Raw genomic sequence first — 23,209 nt, forward strand, 5'->3', positions numbered from 1 at the left:
ATATACAACGGAAAGTTCCACTCTTTGAACGAACCAAACATTCTTTAAAAAAGTTCAAGCTGTAATCAATCGTTCATGCTTTAAATCGAACAAAACACATTATTCCACACTGAAAATGTGTAAAAAAAATTGAAAAAATTTTCAGAATTTCATTATTTAATGGCTGGATTTCTTCCAATCTGAAAAGAGCAATTAAGGATATAAAAAAGTTGAGTTGCAAAATGAAATGCCTCTCATTTTCTCAAGCATTCACAGAATAATCAGAAATTTCCATCGACAATTTTTCAGAATATTTTTTGTAAAGAAAATATATCACTTCATGAAAGCTTGTGATGATATCTTCGTATCCTTCTTCCTCCATCTTTTCAAACACTTTCCTTTTGGTTTCCATTTTTCCCGCTTCTTCGATTATTTCTCATTTGTTTTCTTTCAATCGTATTGAAATCGCAGACAAAAATCTCGGGCAATCGTATACTATTTTGCCAGCCAGTGTATGCAGATGAATACTCTCCAAAACAGCATCAACTGCTCCACTTTTCAGAAAGTCATCAATTCCTGTTAATTTTTTATTCACTGCTACCAAATATATTTGGATACAAATGAAAACGATTTCTGCATTATTCTTCGTTGCTGCTCGAAATACATGGGAAATGCTGCTTAAAATCTTAACAAAGTCTTCATTCTGCAATTGACACTCGCCAAAATAAATGTTTTATGTCTGCATCCATCTCTTCAAAACAAGCTTTTTCTTTTGACTCTTTTCCTCTTTTCTCTTCTTTTCTCTCACAATTCACGCATTTTGTCAGCTTTTCCAGTTCTCTGGCAGCCTCTCTCGCAAATAGCAGCTCATCCACTATAACCTCTTTCAAACTTTTATCTGATAATCTTTCTATCAAAAACTTCCAAGCAGATTGATACGCAATCCATGTCAAATTGTATTGTTCTTGGTGATATTTGATGATCTCTTTGAGTTCACTCAAATACAGTTCTTGCCTCAAATCCTGACAATAATAAAGAATAATTGAAACAACTTCAAAAATGAAATAACATTGTTCATACACCAATTCCAATGCTATACAAAGCCAGGAAAGCTATTTCCACTTCATTACGAGCTTCCTCGCTTTCCTCTTTCCTCAATGCAACTTTCACAAGGCAAGGCACGCAAATCGACAATAATTCATCAAAAATGATGTTACTTAGGGAAACATAGCATTCGCAAAGATCAACAAGAAGTTTTTCATTCTTTTCTTCTATTTTTTCGTTTTCATCAAAAATCATCTTTTCAAATCTTTTGTTCAAAGAAGATTCGTCAAAAGGAAAATTCCAAATTCTTTTCGGAACATTGCAATATCCAACATGTTTCAACATAAATAGTGAATCTCCCAAAGATATTTTGCTTTTTTCGAGCATTTTTTGAATTTTGTTGAACATTTCTTTTGTGAAAACGGAATAAAATTCCTCTTCGGTCATTCTATCAATTATTTTATTCATTTCAATGAATTTCTGTTTCTTCTCTTCCTCATCGCAATCTTCCAGTTCGCAAAACAATTCTTCAAAAAAGAATGAAAGAAAGAAAAACTAATCATCTGGAATTCGAGTACGGTTATAGATGCAAACTATTGAAGATTTTTGCGTTATCAATCTCCTGTACATTTTTAAAATTATTTCATTCAAAATACAATATCATTTTTATCATTTGCATTGAATTCGCATATGTTCGAATATAAGAAGCAGATGAAACATAAAAACTCAAAATAAAAATTAATAAATCTACTTTCACACAACTGTTTTTTGCATTATTATTTTTGGCGATGTTTTTGAAAAGAAGAAACGTTTTATTTCTGATTTTGTTTGTTGTTATGGATGTTTTGATCAAATTGTTTTCTCAAAAATGAATTATTCCATGTTTGAATGAAAGAATGATGAATGTAATGTTCATGAGGAATATGTACGATTATTACCTGCTGTGGCAGCCGTCAATGATGGAGATGAATTGATTTTGGATTTCTGTCTAACAATTTTTTGGAAATAAATAGACATAGTATACTCAACAATAAAGTTGTTGATTATTAAAAGCTTTGTGCTTGCTCTTTTTATTTCTATTCATTATGAATACGTCTCCGCTTGCCATCTTTTCAGAAAAGAAACATTGCTTTTTGTTTTTAATGGCAGAATCCACATCTCTGTTTTGAAATTCACTTCTGAAGAATTAAAAGCAAACAATGATGAAGATGTATCTATACTCATTCTTCCATTTGTGGAGCTGCACATGACTGGTTCATGTTCTATCAGTCAGATTTCGATGAATGAAAGGGAGCTGATCAAGAGCAATGTTCACAATATGTGACGTTAATCAGGCTTTGCATGAAAGCAACATAAATACAAACTTTAAGGTTCATACGCTCATTTGGAAGAAAGATATGCTGATGCAAGAGAGATACAAGTCAATCATCTGCCCTGTTCTACAAACATTGCGTACCTGAATTCATCGGCAAAAGATTTCACGTGATGAGACACATAGACTCAAAAGAGACTGACATTTATTTGAGAAAAAGACAATAAAAATATGTCTTTGGCATCTATTGTGAAAGGAATTATCATTCAACAGTTCATCGAAATTGAGAAGCTTGGAAGGTTGGATGAGTGTTGTATATACAAATGGGGGAGAATGAGCTGGCACTTGATCTGGAGGTGTGGATGAGAAGAATGCAACAGTGGATGCTTCACCTTCATTGCTGCTTGATTAGCTGCACATGACTTCGCGCAACCCAACTGATTCAGGGAGTGTTTCTGTTTGATGCATCGAGAAAAAGACCTGGATATTTGTATGATTGATGTGCACAAATGAAAAGGCACACCATGAAACAGAAGAAGGATCTTGAGAAGAAAAATAAAGAAAAATACAGCTTGAGAAAGAGAGTGATCTTGTGATCAAACAACATTTTTGAAGCAGTCTGGCCAAGCTGTGTTAAAATCTCAGGGCACACAAAATGTGCACAAGAATTTCTATCACATGTTCACATTGCAGCATAAATTGCTATTTATTCTCTTCAGCTCAACCAGAGATGCACAATCTTCTCAATACGATTTTTGAATCGCCTGTGACAAATAAAACTAAATTTTTCTTCTGCCAATAACATTTTACTGATTTCTTGTACCAACCATATATTTTGGTATCATTTTCTCTCTTCTTCGTGTTGCTCATCTCCTGCAAATGCATCTTTTTTCAATTATGCCATCGTATCCATTTCTTGTTCGTCTTCTTCTTCTCATTGTTCTTTTTCTTTTTTTCCTCTTCTATTTATTCTCATTTTCATTTTCATTCTCCTTCTCCTTCTCCTTCTTTCTCCTCCTTCTCCAAATCAATCAAGCTATCTTTTCTCGCTTGCTCCTCTTTTGAAGCAAAACCATCATCGATATTTACACATGTTCCTCATCTTTCCCCACATTTTCTTCTCTTCCATCTGAAGCTATACCCAAAGACCCATCTAATGATTCTTCTTCTGCTCTTGAAATCTTCTGTTGGATGCCATCGGATGGAGAAGAATGATACATTTCAGCTTCTGTTGAATGCGGCTTGTCTGCCTCAGCCTCATCCTCCGCCTTTGCAAACCTCAGCCAACTCAGCCCAAGCGCCTCCACAACCGTCGACTCCATTGCTTCTTCCTGCTTCCCCTGGCTCTTTTTGATTCTTTCCACTAACTCTCTGTGCGCTGCCGGACAGTCTCCTTTCATTTCATCCCCTTCACCTTCCTTAGCCTCTTCGCGCTCCTCCAGCACCGCCTGCAAAAGAGCCTCATCCTTCGTCCTCAACCCCATTTCCTCCAATTCCTTCCCCACAATATCTCCAACTTTGCACAATTATCACTTTGTCCTCAAACTTCATCTCCACACGCCTCGACTGCGGAGATTACCATATCTGCAGCGACGGATCAAACAGATCGTAGATCGACGGGAACGCATTCACATCTGCCGCAGCAAAGATTCACTTGCTCCCCGACTTCGTGCCCACTGATGCTGCAATCAAAGAAAGCTGCTTCACCAGCGGAACCGAAAGCATTGCCGAAAGTGCCACATCGTAGGCACACACAACATCCCCACACAGCATCGCACACAGAGCTTCGACATATCCCTCGAAGCGTCTGCAATTCCTTCAAAAACGACTTCTTGTGATTTGCACACACCCCTGCTGCCTTATGCACCGCAATTCGCAGTCGCCTCTCTATCTCTTCCATTACTGCCACCTATGTGTATGACGCTGCCACCACCGACGCATCCGAAGGGTCAATCGCAGGCGCTGATGATGGCTGATCATCTCATGTCACTTTCTTCTCTTCGCTTCTCCGCCTCCGGAATGGAAAAGTTGATAAAGAATACGAAAGACACTGAGCAAAGAGACAACTGCCGAGCTGCGCTAGTCACAAGAAGCTTTTTGTAATAGACTTTCGTGACATATAACAGCTCTGCATGTGATAAAACACAGCAACCACATTCGGATCACGAAGACAAATCAATCGCGAAAGATCGACACCATAAAGCGATTTAAAGCAATAAGTTATTATTGTATTATTTGTTGAACGTGCATTGAAGTTCGGAGTGGAAGAAGAAGAAGAAGATCATGATGATGATGATGAAATTGAATACAAATCCTTCAAATGATCATCATCGACACATACAGAATTGGAAACAGCTGCAGATGCGAGTTGTGTCTTTTCAGCAGATTTAACAACTTCAAAAGTTGAATGGCATGAGAGACCGATAATGTGATAGAATAGAAAGATGCTGCTGATGAAACATTTTGATAGAATCAGATGAATTATGAGTGAAATGGCGGGCGTTTTCTCTGATGGCTGTGCGGCTTTTACGGGAAAACGGAGGATTGAAAAGTCCATTAATTTGAATTTGAATTCACATTTATTATCCATCGTGACAAGATATGGCAACGAAGTCTTGCGAAGAGATCCCGATTGACTGAATGAAGATTGCGTTTGCACAAAAGGATTTCTCGAACAATGAAACAAAATTCCCTTCATGTCTCTTCATTCTTTGAAAACAGTAGCTGAATTCTCTGATTCATAAATTCAGGTATTTTTCTCATTGAAAATGATGTTATTTGCTCGCTTTCATCCAGATTCAGCTCATGAACACAGCTGATTTTGATGCATTTCCTTTCCAATCATCATGCAATTGAATGCAAACTGCTATTATGTGTTAAAAGTGCTCAATGAACAATTGAGATAAAAGCTCTCACCAGTCATTGTTGTTATTCCTCCATTTGTTAAACCCTGTATTTTTTGATGTTGGAGATGGCCTTTATAAATTTTCCTTGTGGACTCATTTTGCAATGAAACATGTTTCCCATGTCCTCCTGCCGTTCGTGTGCATTTTGCTTTGAATCGTCAATTCTTTTTGATTTTTTGCTTTTTCGGTTCTTTCTTCTTCTACAATCCTGAAAGTCACCTCAAATGAAAACAGAAAATATAAAAATAAGACAAAAAACAGAACCATTCATTCATACACACATTAACATTCCCTGTCTTTTTTATTTAATTCACTTTGTTATTAAAAATTTGAATTCTTTTCTCTTCAAGAAGTGTATTTGCCTGTTTTGCTTTTTCTCCTCAGCAAAACTCCTTTTTGGCATTTGATGTTTCCCGGACTACAAAATTGGAGGAAATCCAACTCATTAAAAAAAATGTCTCAAAATCCGAAATCCATTGAAGAATCATTATTTTCGATGGTTTGATCAAACGGAAACAAAACAATTTGCATTTCTGACCTTTTCCAACCGAAATCATTTGCATCGGTGAATATTCCTTTTTTCACTGATTTTTTAAAGTCAGGCAATTGTTTTTGTGGTTGCAACCTTTTCGTTTTGCAAGATAATCAAACATGTTTGCATTTATCGATTTCTTTGTTAACTGCACTCATCTGCTCGAAATCAACATTTTTTTCACGCTACAAGAATGACGTTGTGTATCGATGATAAGCATATCGATGAGATTCGAAAGATTCCCACAAGAGAAAAGTTTTTGAGTTTGCCATTTTATTTGGATTAAACAATTTTGACAAAATTTTTGCTTTTTTTTCAATTCCATTTACAGAATTGTTTTGTAAATTGAAATGTTGCAGAGAAGATGAGCAAATGTAGAAAATAGAGGAAATGAATGAATTGGTTAATGAAATGAATGGAGAAGAATTTGAATCAGTTTTCACAAAAGAACTGTTCGATACAATCGGCAAAATGATTGAAGAAAAGAAACTATCACTTGAAGGATTCATTTTATTTTTGAAACGCATTGGATATTGCGTTGCGATGAAAAATGTTTTCATTTCAAGCTTTGTGAAATCTTCTTTGGATGATAGATTTGAGAAGATGATTGCCATTGAAAATGAAAAGAAAAAGGAAGAAAAAAATGAAAAGCTTTTAACTGATCTTTGCGTTTGCTATATTTTTCTAAGCTGCAGCTTCACACCCGAAGTGCTTTCAATTTGTTTGCCTTGCCTTCTGAAAATTGCATTGAAGAAAGAGGAAAGCGAGGAGACTCAAAAAGAAGTTGAAATAGCGTTGCTAGCTTTGAACAAAATTGGGCTTCACGTATGAGCACTTCTTTTTCATTTTTGATATTATTTATTTATTTATTCATTGTTTTTTTTTTTTATTTTTTTTTATTTATTTATCTGTTTATTTAATTCTGATAAAGAAATCAAAAAAGAGCTGTATTTGAATAAGATTACAGAAATCATCAAATATCATCAAGAACATCACCATCTGTCTCATCTTGCATATCAATATGTTTGGGAGTTTTTGATTGATCGACATTGGAATGATGAAAGTATTGAAAAAGTGTTTGTGAATGAGCTGCATTTTGTGAAAGAAGCAAGAAGAGAATTAGAAGAACTCTCAAAGTGTATCGACTGGAAAAGAAAAGAAGAGAGAAAAGGAGAAAGGGAAGTGAAGGAAGTTCTTGCTATCGAGAGATGGCTTAATGTTATTGATAATTGCTTATACTTATGCACGTTGCAGAACGTAGAACGTGCCGGACTCGTCAGCAGTATTGTTCAGGTGTTTAGAGCATCAAGAGATAATTACCCGGATACAAGGCGTCGATGCATTGATTCATTCAAATTTGAAGCAGCAATTGGAAAAGTGAAAATTTATGACATGCTGAAAAGCGGAGCTATTGGTGCTGTTTTAGAGGAGATTCAGCGGCCAACAATTAATGATGATTTGATAACAGCTTGCTTGAATTTCTTTTCGGATATTTTGGAAAGACTGAAAGAAAAGAAAAGATATAAAATGGTAGAAGCTAAAAGAAAGGCAACGAAAATGAAGATGTTTGATTGGATGGAAGAGGAAGGATATGAAGATAGCATCACAATCCTTTATGGAGAAATTTCTTTTATAAACTTCAAAGATGATTATGAATTTTCTTTGAATATTTCAGATTATTTTTTGAATATTTGAGAAAATGAAACTCTCTTTGTTAACAAATTTTAATTTATTTTTATTAATTTAATTATTTATTTTTGATTTGATTGATTAATGGTCCAACAAAACTTTAACCGTTTTTTGCTAAAAAACAAAAATATTTTTTTCTGTGTTATCTGTTTTTGGCTGTTCAGTTAATGTTTGAAGAAATGAGATTCTTCACATTTTGATTTACACTATGCTTGTTTTTTCTTTTTTGATTATTCCCTTTATCAGCAAATGGTTGTTTGCAGCCTTTTTCAGTTGATAATTTTTGTTGGATTGCGTGATAAATTATCATCTTAGATGAGAATGTTTGAGAAAAAGAGAGTCATATTTATTTTTTAACTCAAAAATTGAAGTTTTTGTTTTTGTATTTGTATTTATTTTTGAATTTGTATTTGTAACTCCAAAATTACCCACAATAAAAATATTACAAATTTTAATTTATTGAAAACAATATTTTATCAAAATTTCATCCAATATTAAATGCAATTGGAAGCAGATATAACATTTTCTCCATTTTTTCAAGAATATTACAAAGTTTGCTTAAACTAAAGATGAAATCAAATTAATTTGTTGATAAAAATCAAAGCAGAAAGTTGCGAAAGGAGAAGAAATCAGAAAGATTCGAGAACTCGAGTTAAAAGTTGAATGTTTTCAGACTCAAATAGTTAAATTGAATGAAAAAGTTTGAAAAACATATATATTAAGTTTTTTTGATATTTGCTTTTAGAATGAAAAGAATGAACAACGTTTTCTTGAAACTCAAGAAAAATTAAAAGAAAAAATAATATATTTAGTGTATGCATAAATAATCACAGTTTATTTGTTGTTTAACGTTTTCAAAAGTGATTCATTGGAGAGTGCTTTTGATAGAGAGTCATCGCTAAAAACTCAGCTTGAATTTGCTATATCACAACGAGAAGAGGCAATTTCTGCATCAGTTAAATTGGAAAAAGCTTTGCAAGAGATGAGGTCGATGATTCAAAATACTGAAGAAGAAAGAGAAAAGAAGAATGAAATTGAGAGACTACGGAACACAGGGAAATTAGCAGAGAGAAGGTGTGCCATTTGAAGGAAATATCATCAAGCGTTGTATTTTTCAACTTGCCAATTACACATCTTAACATAGATTTTGGGAAAGTCTTGCAAGCGATGCAACCTCAGCTTCATTTCAGCCAATGTTTGCGGTCAGTTTTCTATTGCAACTCACATTTTGATATTAACACTTATCTTTTGTTAATTTTTATTCTTTTAAAAAAAACCTGATAGAAGGAAAGCAGAAAAGGAATTGGATTCCAACGAGAATTGCTTTGTGAAAGAATCAAGAGAAAGAAACGCTTTTCATGTGATTGAAGAAGAACACAAAAGGAGAATTAAGCTGGAAACAGAACTGAGAGAAGAAAAGGCAAAACGAGAAGAAGAAAGGGCAAAGCGAGAAGAAGCCGAAAAAGCGCTGGCAAATGCAAGAAAAGCACTTTCGAAAGAAAGAGAAGAAAAAAACAGGAAAATGGCGCTGCTTTTGAGAAGAGTCGAAGGATTGAACGGGCAAGTTAAGAGGGTGTGCATATCTTTGAGTGAAATATTTTTATTGTGATGTTGAAAGTGAATCATTTTGATTGCGCTGCTTTGTTTCGTTCTTTCTCTTTATTCTTCTTATCGTTTTAATTGTTCTTCTTGCTCTTCAGCTTTTTATTTTTATTCTTCCTATTATTTTCTTGTTATTTTATTTTTATCTTATTTTATTTTTTATTTTTTTGATCGCATGTTCTCTTCATTTCTGATGCAGATGACGAAAGAGCTTGACTCTAAAAGCAGTCTTATCAAAACGCTGAACAGAAAACTGAGTGAAAAGAAGGTTTTCGTCAATTCCTCATATTTTTCTACCCCTCCTTCAAAGAATGTGAAGGATAATAGAAAAGAAACGGGGAAAAAGGAAGAAGGAGAAGGGGAAGGAGGAAGAGAAGGAGGAAGAGAAGAAGAAGAAGAAGAAGCGAAAGAAGCGAATGAAAGAAGAGAAAGAAGCAAAAGAAGGGAAATATTGAGATTAACTCCACATCATCTACATCAACAACTTCCACTTCAGAAGAAGAAGAATCTGAAGAAGGAAGAAAGGAAGAAGGAAGAGGAAGAGGAAGATGAAAAACAAGGGATGATGATGATGATGATGGACTTTGCAGATGATCCGTATTTGTCAGTGAGAATGGAGCGAATGATTGGAAAACTGCAGAAGATGGAGAAAATGGAGAAAATGGAGAAGATGGAGAAAACACAGGAAAAAGCACAAATTGAATGTGAATGTGAAAATGGAATGGAAGGAGGAAGAGGAAGAGAAAGAGAATGGGGAAGAAGAAGAGAAGGAGAAAGAGAAAGAGAAGGAGAAGGAGAAAGAGAAAGAGAAAGAGAAGGAGGAAGAGAGGGAGAATTGGGAAGGGGAAGAGGTATTGGAAAAGATATTTCAGGTTTGGAAGGTTTAACAGGAATAAGAGGAGGAAGAAATGAAAACAAAGACGAAGAAAGAGAAAGAGAAAGAAAAGAAAAAATTAAAGTGAGTTTTAATGAAATGAAACAGAAAGATAAAGAAAAAGAAGAGAACATTGAAAATTATGATAAAGATTATGATGATGAAGAAGAAGATGATGATTATGAATTCAAAGAATATGATTTTGGCAATGAAAGAGAAAGTATAACAGAAAAAACAAAGCAAATGGAAGAGGAAAAGCAGATGGAAGTGTTAAGTTATTCACAAAAGAAGCAAAAGGGACTAAATAAATTGGAAATGTTGAGTTTTCAAGAGAAAAATAGCTTTGAAAACAGAATGAAGGAAAAGGGAAGTGACTTTGAAGAAGAAGAAGAAGAAGAAGAAGAAGAAGAAAGCAAAGAAAAGGAGAGAGAAAGGAAAAAAGATGAAAAAGATAAAAAATTTGAAAAGAAAGCGAAAATAGAAGACTTATCAAGTTTAATTGAAGAAGAAGAAGAAGATGATGATGATGATAAAAAAGATAATAAAGATGAAAAAGAAGAAGAAGAAGAAGATAGCATTGATGCTTTCTTTCACAATGACATCAACAATGCCAATGCCAATGATGAATGTGCATTGGATGTTTTAACAGAAGGTGAGGCAATTGAGCTGATGTTGGAAGACGAAGCGGAATTAAACTCCTTTTTAAACATTAGCAACGTCAACAAAATTTCAGTTTTGAATGAAAAAAATTCGAAATTTGAAAGAAAAAAAGGGGGAAAAAATGAAGTTGAAAGAATCAGAACGCCTCCGATTGGACGATCACTTTCCCCTCCTTCGTCAGCTCAGAAGGCGTCTTGCTTTGCTTCTCCTTCTGATGATTTTGTTGGTGCTTCTTCTTCATCTTTATCTACTTTCTCTTCATCATCATCATCATCATCTTCTTCTTCTTCTTCTTCTTCTTCTTCTTCTTTATCTTCCTCCTCCTCTTCTTCTATTAATAAGCCATTTTTCTCTCCAAATTCTTCTTTCCCTTCAAAATCTCATGTAACTTTCCCATTCAACATACAACAGAAAAAATCTTCAATTCAAACAGAAATTTTATCAGACAAACAAATTGAACAAAGAGAACAAAGAATAAAAGAGAGAAAAAAGGAAAAAGAGGGAAAAGAGGGAAATGACGATAATGATGCAAAAAATGATAAAAATAATAGAGAAGATAGAGAAGAAGAAGATAATGAAGAAGAAAAGGATTTTCATAAAGAGAAAGAAGAAGGAGAAGGAATGACAGAAAAAGAAGAAGAAGAAGAAGAAGAAGAAAGAGAAAGAGAAAGAAAAGGAGAAGAAGTTTTATTTGAGAATAAGCCAAAGAAACAATCTTTTGACGCAAACAAACAAATCATAAAGAAAAAGAATTCAACAGAAAGAAGAAGAAGAAGAAGAAAAGGAAGAAGTGAAAGTCAAAGTGAAAGTGAAAGCAGAAGAAGAATAAAAACAAAGAAAACAAAAGATTCAGATGAAAATTCATCTCATTCACCAGAAAATGACTCGATCGAAGCTGATTTTTCTGCTTCTGCGAAATTCTTCACTCCAAAACGAACAAATCCTTCACAACCATCGCAAAACTCTTCTTTCTCTTCGCTTTCTTCTTCTTCCTCTTCCTCTTCCTCTCCCTCTTCCTCTCCCTTTTCTTCTTCTTCTTTTATTTCTTCTCCTTCTTTCTCCGCTTCTTCCTTTTCCTCTTCTCTTTCTGCTCTTTCTGCTCTTTCTGCTCTTTCTGCTCTTTCTGCTCCTTCTTCAGAATCAGCACAAATGTCTTCAACAAATTTGATTCGTCTTCCTCTTCAAAAGCATCATCATCATCAAAATAAACATCATGTGAATCACTTTAATAATCAGAAAGAAAGAGAAAGAGAAAGAGAAAGAGAGAAAAAGCAAGAAAGAGAGAAAGAACAAGAAGAATGCCATATTCATCATCATCATCATCATCATCATCATCATCATCGTTCAAAGAACACTCAATCATCCAATCACAACCACACTCCACATAATCTTCATGACTCAAGCTCTATTTCATTCAAAAGAAATAAGCATTTAAACTCTTTATCTTCTTCTTCTCGTTCTCGTTCTCGTTCTTCTTCTTCTCCTCCTCCTTCTCTCCATTCTTTCAATGAAAGCAGCATCGAAACGCCAAACGAATCTCAACTTCCTCCTCTTTCTCCTTCGAATGAAAAGACCAACAGAAAATTTCACAAACATGATTCAAATCTTCCTTCTTCTTCTTCTCTTTCTTCTTCTTCTTCTCTTCAACATCGTCTTCATCGTCATCATCATCAACACATCGGTAAACAATTGAAATCTCCTCATTCTTCTGCACCTCCTCAATCCGACAGGCACAATTTAAGTTCAAGTGCTTCTTCTTCTTCTTCTTCTTCTCTTTCTCCTTCTCCTTTTCTTTCTTCACCTAAAGATAAAAAGAAGAATAGAGAACCAGAAGACATTGACTTACCTCCACTTTCTCCTTCTTCCTCATTTCTGTTGGATTCATCATCATCTTCTTCTACTACTACTACTACTTCTTCTTCTTCTTCTTCTTCATTGTTATCATTGTCTGCTTCTTCTTCTTCTTCTAAATCTTCTTCCGCGTCTTCTTCTTTCCATTCCCCTTCTCCTTCTCAAACAAAACAAAAAAATCAAAAATTTGAATTGAAACAAACAGAACTTGAACAAAAAACAGAGCAAAATCAAAATAAACAAGAGAATCTGTTGGATCAGATGAAAAATCCTCCATTGTTAATTTCTTCTCCTTCACAATCGTCTTCTTCTTCCTCTTCAACTCTTTTATCTTCTTCTTCTTCTTCTTCTTCTTCTACTTCTTCATCATCAACTTCTTCTGCCTTTCCTCTTTCTTCGACAATAATCAAAAAGAAAAAGCGAAAGAAGAATTTAAAAACAAAAATTGAAACTGTTCTTGTTTCTCTTTCTCCAAATCAGTCTCCAAATTCATCTTCATCTTCATCTGCTCATTTCACACCCACTTCATTGATAACTTCTTCCTCATCCTCCTCTTTTTCGCATCCTTCTTCTTCTCCAATATCAAATTCTTCTCCTTCTCCTTCTTCCCCTTCTCTTTCTCCTTCTCACGATAAAGGACCAAAGAAAGGCCAGAAATATCTGTCCATCCTCAAAACAGCCAATCTCAAACTAACAAATCCTGCTTCTCAGCATCGCTCTCAAAATTCATTGAAGCCACGAAAAATTGTGAATCCGTCTCAAATTGCATCAAGTTCTGTTTCATCTTCGTCGTCTTCATCATTATCGTCTTCGTCGTCGTCTTCTTCTTCTTCTTCAACTGTTTCACAGAAATTTTTTGATAATACAAAAACAGAAGGAAATTAAAAGAAATTCTTACAAGTTCCAAGTTTATGGACCATCAAAAAAAAATATTTTTTTATATTAACCAAGAAAGAAAATGTTATATTAATTAATTTAAAATTAGTTTTTTCAGTCGAAAAAGTGTTTTTAACAATTTTCCATTTTTCTTTTGATCTATCCCATAACATTTTCTTGTTTTTAACAGGTTTGAAATTTTTGTTTATTTTTCGAAAAAATCTTTCTTCGATCTTTAATGTGCTTTGGATAAAACAAGAATTTATAATGCTTTTTATTACATAAACTGCAGAACGAAGAATCCGCTTTGCTTATTAACAGCATTGTTAATTTTTATCTGGCATCTAGTTATGATTACGGAGAAAGAAAGAAGAAATGCACAATTTCACTTGAAGAGGCGGCAGATAATAATGATGTGAAAATTGTAGACTTCTTGAAAAAAGGTGCAGTTGACGCAGTTTTGGAAGAGATTCAGCGATATGCAATGAATAACTTAGATATGCATCAATACTTGATATTCTTTATGATTATTTCAAGAAGATTGAAAGAAAAAACGGATAATGAAATGGAAGAAGCGAAAATAAAGGCAACGAAAATGGAGATATGTGAATGGATGGAAGAAGAAGGATACGAAGATTGCGTCATTGGACTGTGCTGTTATATTTGTCACGGGTTTTTTTGCGATTTTCCTTTGATTGAAAATTGTACAGATTATTTTGTGTATTTATAGTTTTTTTCCTGTTTTGTTTCATTCTCTTCATTTTTTTGCTTTTCCTTCTTCATTTCATTTATTTATTTATTTCATTTTTTTATGATATTTTGTGCAGAATATTCATTCCCTCAACAAAATAAGAATTATGATTTACAAAATTGATGAAGGCGTTTTCTCAAAGTATATCAAGAATTTTCAAGAAAAATGAACATTTGTGAAAAAAAAAACGTAATTGAAAATAAGAAATATAAAAAATCTACCAGAAAAGAATCAAAATTGTTGAATTTTTTTATTTATTTTGAGTAAGAAATATTTTCTTTTTTTTTAAAAAACACACTGATATTCGTATAACTCACTCAATAAATAATTTCTGGGCTTCAAAAGCTAATAATTTCAAACCAAAATAGTGGGGGAAAAGGAAAAAATGTTTGCCATTTCACGATTTTTCGATTTTTGACTTTCAAAGTGAAATTCCTCCAATTACCTCAAAGATACACAAGAAAATCAGAAATACACAGCGATAACACACCATAACAGTCTCTGTTAAGAAAGCCAAATATTTCATAAAAGCTAGTGATGAAGTCTTCATATCCTTCTTCTTCCATTTTTTCAAATATCTCAATTTTGGTTGTCCTTCTTTTCACTTCTTCAACTTGGGTGATTTTTTTGAAATCATAAAAAAAGATCAAAAATTGAAATTAAAAAATCTATTGTGGTATTTATTGATCAAAGAGAAAAATTGATTTTTTTGCTAGTATTTAGTTTTTTTAACAATAATATAGATTTGTTTTATTTATGTATACAAAAAATACATACCTTTTGAACGTTTTTGATAAAAAAGTGTTTTTTTGATAAAGTTTAATAAAAATTAACTTATAAAAAATGAATAAAACTTCAGAAAAAAAAAATAGAAGTTTCAAGACAAACCTAACAATACTGACAATTGGAAAATAAAAATAAAAAATATTGGAAAAGTTTGAAATTTGAATTAAAAAATTTTTTGACTTTCGAAAAATTACAATAAAGTGGTTTTTTTATCCGGACATTTTTTTTATCCGGACAAAAATTTTTATTATGAATTATTTCTTCCCACTTTTTGGATATTTTATAATATTTTTGATATATAAGGAAAAGTCAGTAATTAGAATTTCAGATTAAATTACTATACCTAATCTCTGATGTGGGGGGGGGGGGGCGGAGATGGGGGGATTAGCTCCTCCATCTCTGGATTAGTGCCTCCCCTGAGGAGATTAGGTAATAGCAACGGGGCTGACTAAGTTAGAAATTTATCGAAAATATCTTTTTTTAATTTTTTCTTCATTTCAAAAAAAATTTTTTTTAAAAAATCAAAAATGATCATAACCAGAATTTATTTGTTATGAGTGCTGTGAAAAATAGAACAGAACAAGGATTAATAAATATTAGAAATCAAATGATGCCATTTGGTTATAGGCAAATAGAAAATCGTTTGGAACGAATTGCAACAATCGTTTTAGATGGAAAGGCAAGGATAGTGGATGCAGCCAATCTACATGAATTCAGCCGTTCAGCCATAAATAGAGCATTTACAGCTTTGGAAAATAAAAGAAAAGTCGGCAAAATTGGTCACCCAGAGTTACTAACAGACGAAGAAAAGAAAACAGTAGAAGATGTTATTCGTTGTGAAAGTTCAAGCGGAGTGAGCATTTCTGTTTCTCAAATGAAACATTTGGTTTGGTTTTTCATCCATAAACAAATTAAAAATTTATTGTTATATTATTTTAGATGGAATCTGTAATTTCTGATAGACAAAAAAATCTATTTAAAGAAGAAAAAGAAGAAGTTGAAATTTTGAAGTCATCGCCCTACTCATTCATAAAAAGGAACCCACACCTCAAAGTATCTCTTCCAAGAAACGTTGATATTCAACGATTGGCTGTTTCAAATAAACAAACCCTCCAGCCTTTTTACTAACTTCTTCAACATCTTCATAATACTCACAAATATTCTTCTTCTTTGATATTTAACACAGACGAATCTTCCCTTCGCCTCTCAGATACCACCAAAAAGCTTGTTGTGCATCCTTCCGATTCTCCAGCTGGATTTAACAAAACACCCATGAACATGCCAAACGCCACGTTGTGCGCTGCAGCTGCTGCAGATGGTTATTCTTTGAAAAGTATCGTTTTATGGCCTTCTAAGAAGATTCCAGCCGAATTGCGTGTGATGCTCAGCTCAACAATAAATATCTGGGAAGATAACGATGGCTGGATGACCGACGCAATATTTAGAAGATACGCAGAAGATGTTCTCCTTCCAGGAATCGTGGAAAGACGAACTCTTTATAATAAAGATGAAGAAAGATGCCTTCTTCTATTGGACTCTCATCCATCGAGAGCTCAGCCCGACATTTGGCAAAAATTCGCTGATGCCTCCATCGACGTGGTGACTTATATCCCCCACAGCACGCACCTCACTCAGCTTCTCGACCGTGGAGTATTTGCCGTGTTAAAAAAATGTTTTAACACAAAATATGTCGTTCCTTCTTCTTCATCTGTCTCTCTTCGAAGAAAAGCAATTGCAGATGCCCTTCCTCAGGCTCTGCAAACAGCATTATTGCCTGAAACAATTGTTTCTTCCTTTGTCAAAAGTGGAGTGTTATCAAATCAATGGCATGCTGTTCTTTCCACTTTCCCTGATGAGCCTTCTGTCACACTGAAGAAAAAGAACCGCAGATTTGATTTTCATGGAAAAATAATTACAGACCAAGATTTTTTGGATGAATGGAGAAATCAAAAGAAAATGAAAGAAGAAAAGATAAGGGATGATGACGATGAAAATACTATGGAAAAAAAATTGTTTGATGATGAAAAACCAAAGAAAAGGAAAATTCAACGAAAAAAAGTTTTTTTAGATGATAATTCTGGAGATGAAAGAAAACAAGAAAATTCCAGAAAAATAGTCAAGAGAGAGTTGATTGACTATATTTATTAATAGTGTACTTTTTTTTAAAAAACAAACATGCTTTCGTGAAATAAATATTTTTTTATTTTTTCATTCCCATATAAAAAAATATCCGGATAAAAAAACCACCCTAGTTTATTACCTTTAAAATCTTTGACTTAAACATCACTGAATCGTCATTCCAGTTTAGTGGTCCAGCTTCAACAGCAAAACAAAAGATAAAACCGTAAAAAAGGAAATGTTTCCAAGAATAACAACTGATTCAAATTCGTTGTTTCTCTCCATCCTCCTGATTATTTGGGGTTCAAACTTTCTTCTCTATACCATTTGTTCGTTCAAAATTTTCTATAATTATTTCTTTCACATTCTCATTCTGCACGCTCCCTCTATCTCTCCTTAATCTCCAAAGGATTTCATTCCACTCATCCTTCACTAACTTTTCTTTCTTTTCTTTATTTCCCCCTTATTCTTCTTCATCTTTCTCGCTGACTGCTCCCTCTCTCTCAACTCCTCCAACATCACCGACATCACCTCCACTGCCTCCCCCGCCAGCTGTGTCCTCTCCTCTGCCACCTCCCCTGCCCTCTCCCTCTCCCTCGCCAACTGCACCATCACCAACATCAACTCAGAACAGCTGAGCCAACAAACTGCCACCAATGGCGGGTGCATCTCATTCGCCTCAACTACCTCTGCCAACTCCTTTTCGGTGAGTGACACCACCTTCTCCAGCTGCTCTGTGAGCGAGGATACAAGTTCTGGAGGAAGAGGCGGTGCTCTCATGATCGAGTACAAGGATAATTCAGAAGTGTCATCCACAACCTTTGCCATCACCAATATCGTGTTTTCAGCCAACAAAGCGAGTGTTGGAAGAGATGTGTATTTTGTGTGCGAATCATTTGTCGCTTCTGTGAAAGAGCCCTTGTTCGCCTTCATGGGAAACATCACTCAGAAAGACAACTCGATTGTTGGACATGACAGAACAGAAGCATTCGGTGATTGGAGTGTCGATTTGTTTATATTTCTCAACTGGCATACAGCTGACAATGAATTCGTGGAAAGAATACTTGGCATCAAGGAAGTGAATTGCGAGTTGGAAAAGACTCCCCACAAGAGGACACACAATGCGACGGGGCTTCTGAAGAAGTTGCAGATCATAAGGCACAAATCATTTCATCAGCTGACTTGTGGTGAATTTATGTGCAAATGAAGGCAAAGTCGAAGATATTTGAAGAGAAGGCACTAACACAAAATATAAGAAATTGACACAAAAATACTTTTGATGGATTAATCTTCACATGTCTTTTGTAAATTCGGCTGTTTCATAGAATTTTCCGTTCAAAAATGAATTTTCTCTAAATAACTTTCCTTCATCGTCTCATCTTTGATTGCTTGTTGAAGGCTCATGACATTATGCAATCTCTCGAAAGTCATTACATAATCATTCACCCTAAATAACGTCTTCTACCCTGCTCCTTCTGTTTTCTGTGAATTCTTTCAGCTTCAAAATGGAAAAAGTCAGATTCGATCTTCATGGATTGTGCACCTGATGATCGGCTTTTCTTGGTTTGATATTAAATCACTTCCGTTGACATATAATTTCAGCTGATATTCTGCGATAGAATAAATAATCTTTTTGTGCTTCCGAAAAGAAAATAAAAGATGACGCTTGGCCCCGAATTCGATGAGAATTTGAATGAAATGGAAATGACAATATTTTTGTTGTTCATCGAAGAAGGCTGATGAAAAAGAAGACAATTTCAATGAAATAAAATCAATTCGTTCAAATTACCTTTTTCATCATCAAAATTGTGAATGAAAAATGAAGACTAGTTAAGTGATTGATTGTTGAGATAAAGAAATGCAAGTGAAATAATTGTAAGTTCAATTTTGCGGCTCTGTTGATTGGAGCGTATGAATGCATCAGAGAGTTGATGCCCCGATCCAACTTAAAGTTAAATGAGCAGTAAAGAAGAAGGCGAAGAAAATGAAGAAGATGAGATGATAATGAATTATGAAATGAATCCAATGCTTTCAATAAAGAAGCTGAAAATGAACTGTGTGATTAAGAGAGGTTAAAATCTATTTTTCGGAGAGTTGATTTGGTACAGAGTGAATAATCGCAATCGAAATATTAGTGGCAGGCTGGCTGAAATTAATTGATGAAGATGAAAACATGCACGTCTACAACTGTCTCTGAGTTGACATCCCGTCTTTGCTTTAGAAATAGAAGATTACTCTGTTCTGTTTGCTCCGAAAATACATGCAAAATTAATATCTTCCAAGGATATTGGAAAAAAAAATTCGAAGAAGAAGTCCTTGAAGAAGCCGAAGATGATGAAGAAGGCGAAGGTAATGAAGGTGTGAAGGTGAAGAAAAAGAATTGGAAAAAGTATTTATTTTTGGGCTTTGAGCTATTTTCGGTATTAAATCGCTTTGTTTGTCAAGAGAAGAGCGAAGAAGGAACGTGTTTGGGCAAAGAGAACCCAATGAGGACATTATTCGGCAGCTGTGTGTCGTTGCGTCTTCATAAAGAGAAGGAAGAACTGCCCTGGTAGAAGAAGTCGAAGTTGTAGTTGTAGCAGATGAAGGAGAAGGAGGAGAAGAAGTCTTCTCAAGAAACTGTTCAGGAAATGCATCAGAATGCAACGATGGCTGTGCTTCTCTTTCCAAATCGTGTTGCATTCTTGTGTGCCTTCTCTCTCTGCCTGCACAGCTGCCTGTATGCATTCCATTCCTCTCGCAAAAACTGCCTTTGCTGGTGTCTGCACAACTGTCTGTCTCTTTGAAGATATATTTTTTGCTGTCCTGCTCCTTTCTGATCTCTCTTCTAATCGCAGCAACAGTTGGCCTGATGACAACATGATGCAAATACTTTCAATTGCTCCATTAACTTTTACTTCCACTGCTCAATGATGCGAAGGCTGCTGCATAATCAGAAAAATGAGAAGAATCACAAGTCAACGAAGAAGAAGAAGAAACAACCTGTTAAATGTGAGATGCACAATGAAAATGCGTCGTATCAGAGGAAGATGAAGATAACATTAATAATTCTTCTTCGCTTCACTTTCTCTCTCCTTCCTCCTTCTCTCCCCCTTCTTCATCTTATCTCGACCTTAATTTCCATCACTTCCCTTCTCTCTGCGCGCACGCCTCCTCCAAAACCCCTCTTTCACCAGCGCTTCTGTCTCTTCGCTCTGTACAACCCACTCTTCACACAGCTCCCTGCTTTCCACATGATACCTCAGTGAAGCCACTGCTGCCACTTCGCTCAAAAATGTCACCCAAACAGAAATTACAATACGATCACATTGGCACTCCCCTCCTTCGGCAGCTGCAATCGCACGCTCCACCTGCCTTGCTGTCTCCTGCTTCGTAACAACAATCTCTGGTGGGCAACTTTCTTCCTCCCCTTCTTCTGCAATTGCCCCATTTCCAGTACTCTTCCGTTCTTTGCTGTTTCAATATCCTTTCTTCTCCTTCTTTTCTAGCATCTTCATTTCAATCAGCCATTCTATTGCCTCATTTTCATCTCTCTTCCATCTTCTTTATCATCATCTCCACAATATGCTCTTTTCAGTAGTGGAAGCGCAATCGACAGAATGCCCCCGAATTTCATCAGAATCTCATAGAGCGAGTCGCCACACGCCGCCGCCACGAAATACACCTCCAGCACAGACAGATCACATGGCAGCACAACATTCGGTATCTACATCACCTTCACAAAAAAATAGAGCAGGCAATATAACGTACTTCACAGCCTCCAGATACCATTCTGCCCCACAAACGCCATAGATCTGGGCGCAATGAAATAAACCTGGAGCAGTAGTGTGCATCGCCTCTCCACACACACGTCCCATCATCGTCCCCGAAGCAAGCGAAGCTATCATTACACCTGCGGGAACAGCCAGCGGTATCGACAGCGGCTGGAACACATGCTTCACAACCAGGCACGCATACAAACTCCGCTCCCATGTTCCACACGCCTGCAGCTTCACCTCAGTCGGTATATCTTCCTGTGGTAGTGCCTTCAGCTGCGATGTGTCTGTCCCAATGACTATCCCTGTAGAGAACACAAACGAAGAAGTCGAAGAAGAGGCAGAAGTGTGCGCAAATGTTTCTATTCGTCGGGCTTCGAAAAAGACTAAAAAAAAAGATGATGCATTATTTCACATTAAAATCAAAAGAAAATAATTAAAAAAATATTGAAAATATAATAACTCATGCCTTTGAATTCTTCAATCCCAGTGTTTTCGATCAAACAAATTTATTATGATCAACTCAATTTTCTTTCTTCTCTTCCTCTTCTTCTACGGTAGCATCACAATTATCAAATCCAAAGACCACCTCCCTGATCAACTTCCTTCCTTCTTTTTTTTCACTCCCTCCCTCTCTCTCATTCACCCTTCTCACTCTTCCCAATTAGCTGCAACAAATATCTGCTTGTGAATACATTCACAAAATGAAAAGAAAGCAGCTGCTTCGAGGCAAGCTGTAACAATACAAAGTGGAGGAACATTCAATCAATGAGTGGAAAAATGTGAGAAGGCAGAGAGAAGGAAGGATAATGGAAGAGTGATGTCAGAAGAGAAACATGTTGTGTGTGCTCTGATTGCACGCAGCAGCCTCAAATGAAAAGAGCGGAGGCATTTCATTCGCCAGGCAGTTCAGCTATTGAATGCCTCTCAAGAGATGGGCACGCAACAGAAAAAATGCAGATATTCAAAAAGAAGAGGAGGAGGAGGAATTGTAAGAGAAGATGTGTTTGATAGCCGTATGCGTACTGCACAAACAAAATCATTAAACTTTCGAAGCTAAGCTTGCTGTTCTCTAAAATTACAAATTCTTTCAGCAGTGAAATTCAGAAACAGTCGGACAGAATGTTGCTTGATTGCCAATAAATATTCGATAATTGGATGTCTCGTAGTTGGCGTTTCTCCACTCTTTTGAAGCAAAAGTGGAATCGGAAATAGAACCTCGTAACTTTCCATGTCTGCCTGGCACAGTCCGAGAAACAGGAAAACCTTATTAATATAATTGACATCTTGAAATTCTCCTTTTTTCCAATGAATTGTTGCCTTTTTTGTGATAAATATCCTTCCCTTGATATTGCAAGCCACTTTTTTTTTGCCAAAAAACTGCTCCCACTGCCTTATATTCCAAATTCTATAAAACTTTGTGCAGATTTTGTCCTTCATAGAATTCCATCCATAAATCTTCATTCAATAAAACATCAGTTGAATTTGCTTTAATCTTTTGTTCCAATCAAAAATTATAAAAATCATATATCTTTCGTAACTTCCTTTATTTCCCAATGGCTATATAATAATATGTTCTATTCTCATCGCAATGCTCTCCAACGTGAAGATTTGCTATTTGACAGACAAGAAAAGTTCCTTTTCTTTGAAAAGGAAGCAAACAGAGCAGTTTTCCAATATAATGAAAAAATTGTAATATTACAATAAAAACTAAATTATAAAAAGTATTAGCAAACTGGTAAAAAGTTGGAAAAGTTAGTGGTTTTAAAAAAATGAAAGAAACAAAACTCCAGCTTTAATCAGAACCATATTTTTTGAATTTTTGAATAATAATAATAAAAAAAAACAAATATCAGAAAAATTTTGATTTTTTGTTTAATAGTTATATATGCGATAAGAGTAAGAAAAATGTTTTTTTTGAATTTTAAAAACTTGTATTCATGGAAAAAACTTCTGTTTTCCGCTTCAAACAATGAAGATGACAGAAGGATCAGAATCTCGACGCCACTTTTTTTTGTTCAGAATGGTTTATTTCATCGATTTAACTTCATATATTACCAAAAAACAGCTTTCTGAAATCTGCAATTTTCGCCCTTTAGCGCGTAATTTTTTGATCTTTTTTCCATCGAAAAAAATAAAATATAGGGTCGGATCCTTTTTTCATTCAAAATTGATAATATTGAGAATAGTCGAATTTATTAAATTTGTAATTTAAAAATCGTATACGGACAGGTTGCATTAAACCTGAGTGACGTTCTGACTTTTGACGTGAAATTTTCGAATTCTGACGGAATTGGAAATTTTATCACGTCACTGAAAAATTTTCATTAATTTTTTCACAGTCTTTTGATAATGTTCATATTATTTTTATTCTTTTATTCTAACCTTCAAAAAATTAATAAATAGTATCTTTGAATTTTGTTTTTATTTTTGATCACACAAATAAAATATATTACACTGACGCATTAGTCATT

General features: G+C 34.9%; 6 protein-coding genes across 6 annotated transcripts; 2 read left to right on the plus strand and 4 right to left on the minus strand.

The window, feature by feature from the left end:
- Positions 1–462: 462 nt before the first annotated feature.
- MONOS_17188 (uncharacterized protein) lies at positions 463–1,859 on the minus strand. The gene is made up of 4 exons (XM_067870083.1): positions 1,783–1,859; positions 1,618–1,645; positions 1,060–1,550; positions 463–1,001 (listed from the first exon to the last, which is right to left on the minus strand). Exons 1-4 carry the CDS (start codon positions 1,795–1,797, stop codon positions 678–680), a joined length of 858 nt encoding a protein of 285 aa, XP_067732370.1. The 5' UTR covers positions 1,798–1,859; the 3' UTR covers positions 463–677.
- A 1,561-nt stretch (positions 1,860–3,420) lies between these two features.
- On the minus strand, positions 3,421–3,819 carry MONOS_7711 (uncharacterized protein; the record flags this gene model as incomplete). The annotated part of the gene is made up of 1 exon (XM_067878059.1): positions 3,421–3,819. The coding sequence occupies one exon, from the start codon at positions 3,817–3,819 to the stop codon at positions 3,421–3,423; it is 399 nt and encodes a 132-aa protein (XP_067732371.1).
- Positions 3,820–8,154: 4,335 nt separating this feature from the next.
- On the plus strand, positions 8,155–13,533 carry MONOS_7712 (uncharacterized protein; the record flags this gene model as incomplete). Its single annotated transcript, XM_067878060.1, has 5 exons — positions 8,155–8,162; positions 8,324–8,536; positions 8,607–8,657; positions 8,747–9,035; positions 9,264–13,533. 5 exons carry the CDS (start codon positions 8,155–8,157, stop codon positions 13,332–13,334), a joined length of 4,632 nt encoding a protein of 1,543 aa, XP_067732372.1. The 3' UTR covers positions 13,335–13,533.
- A 2,607-nt stretch (positions 13,534–16,140) lies between these two features.
- Positions 16,141–17,010, plus strand: MONOS_15964 (putative DDE superfamily endonuclease; the record flags this gene model as incomplete). Its single annotated transcript, XM_067868868.1, has 1 exon — positions 16,141–17,010. The coding sequence occupies one exon, from the start codon at positions 16,141–16,143 to the stop codon at positions 17,008–17,010; it is 870 nt and encodes a 289-aa protein (XP_067732373.1).
- A 31-nt stretch (positions 17,011–17,041) lies between these two features.
- On the minus strand, positions 17,042–17,922 carry MONOS_15963 (uncharacterized protein; the record flags this gene model as incomplete). Its single annotated transcript, XM_067868867.1, has 1 exon — positions 17,042–17,922. One exon carries the CDS (start codon positions 17,920–17,922, stop codon positions 17,413–17,415), a length of 510 nt encoding a protein of 169 aa, XP_067732374.1. The 3' UTR covers positions 17,042–17,412.
- Positions 17,923–20,093: 2,171 nt separating this feature from the next.
- Positions 20,094–21,377, minus strand: MONOS_15962 (uncharacterized protein; the record flags this gene model as incomplete). Its single annotated transcript, XM_067868866.1, has 4 exons — positions 20,094–20,395; positions 20,795–21,121; positions 21,205–21,213; positions 21,338–21,377. 4 exons carry the CDS (start codon positions 21,375–21,377, stop codon positions 20,094–20,096), a joined length of 678 nt encoding a protein of 225 aa, XP_067732375.1.
- Positions 21,378–23,209: the final 1,832 nt, after the last annotated feature.

This window comes from Monocercomonoides exilis (genome assembly GCF_001643675.1).
Source record: "Monocercomonoides exilis strain PA203 chromosome Unknown scaffold9-1957334, whole genome shotgun sequence".
Lineage (NCBI taxonomy): Eukaryota > Preaxostyla > Oxymonadida > Polymastigidae > Monocercomonoides > Monocercomonoides exilis.

Bases quoted from the DNA above. Each gene is read 5' to 3' on its own strand.
- MONOS_17188 (XM_067870083.1), bottom strand. The intron at 1,551-1,617 runs GTTTGCATCTAT...TCTTTTTTGAAG, and splicing joins TAACGCAAAAATCTTCAATA to AATTGTTTTGCGAACTGGAA. The intron at 1,002-1,059 runs GTATGAACAATG...TATTATTGTCAG, and splicing joins TGTATAGCATTGGAATTGGT to GATTTGAGGCAAGAACTGTA.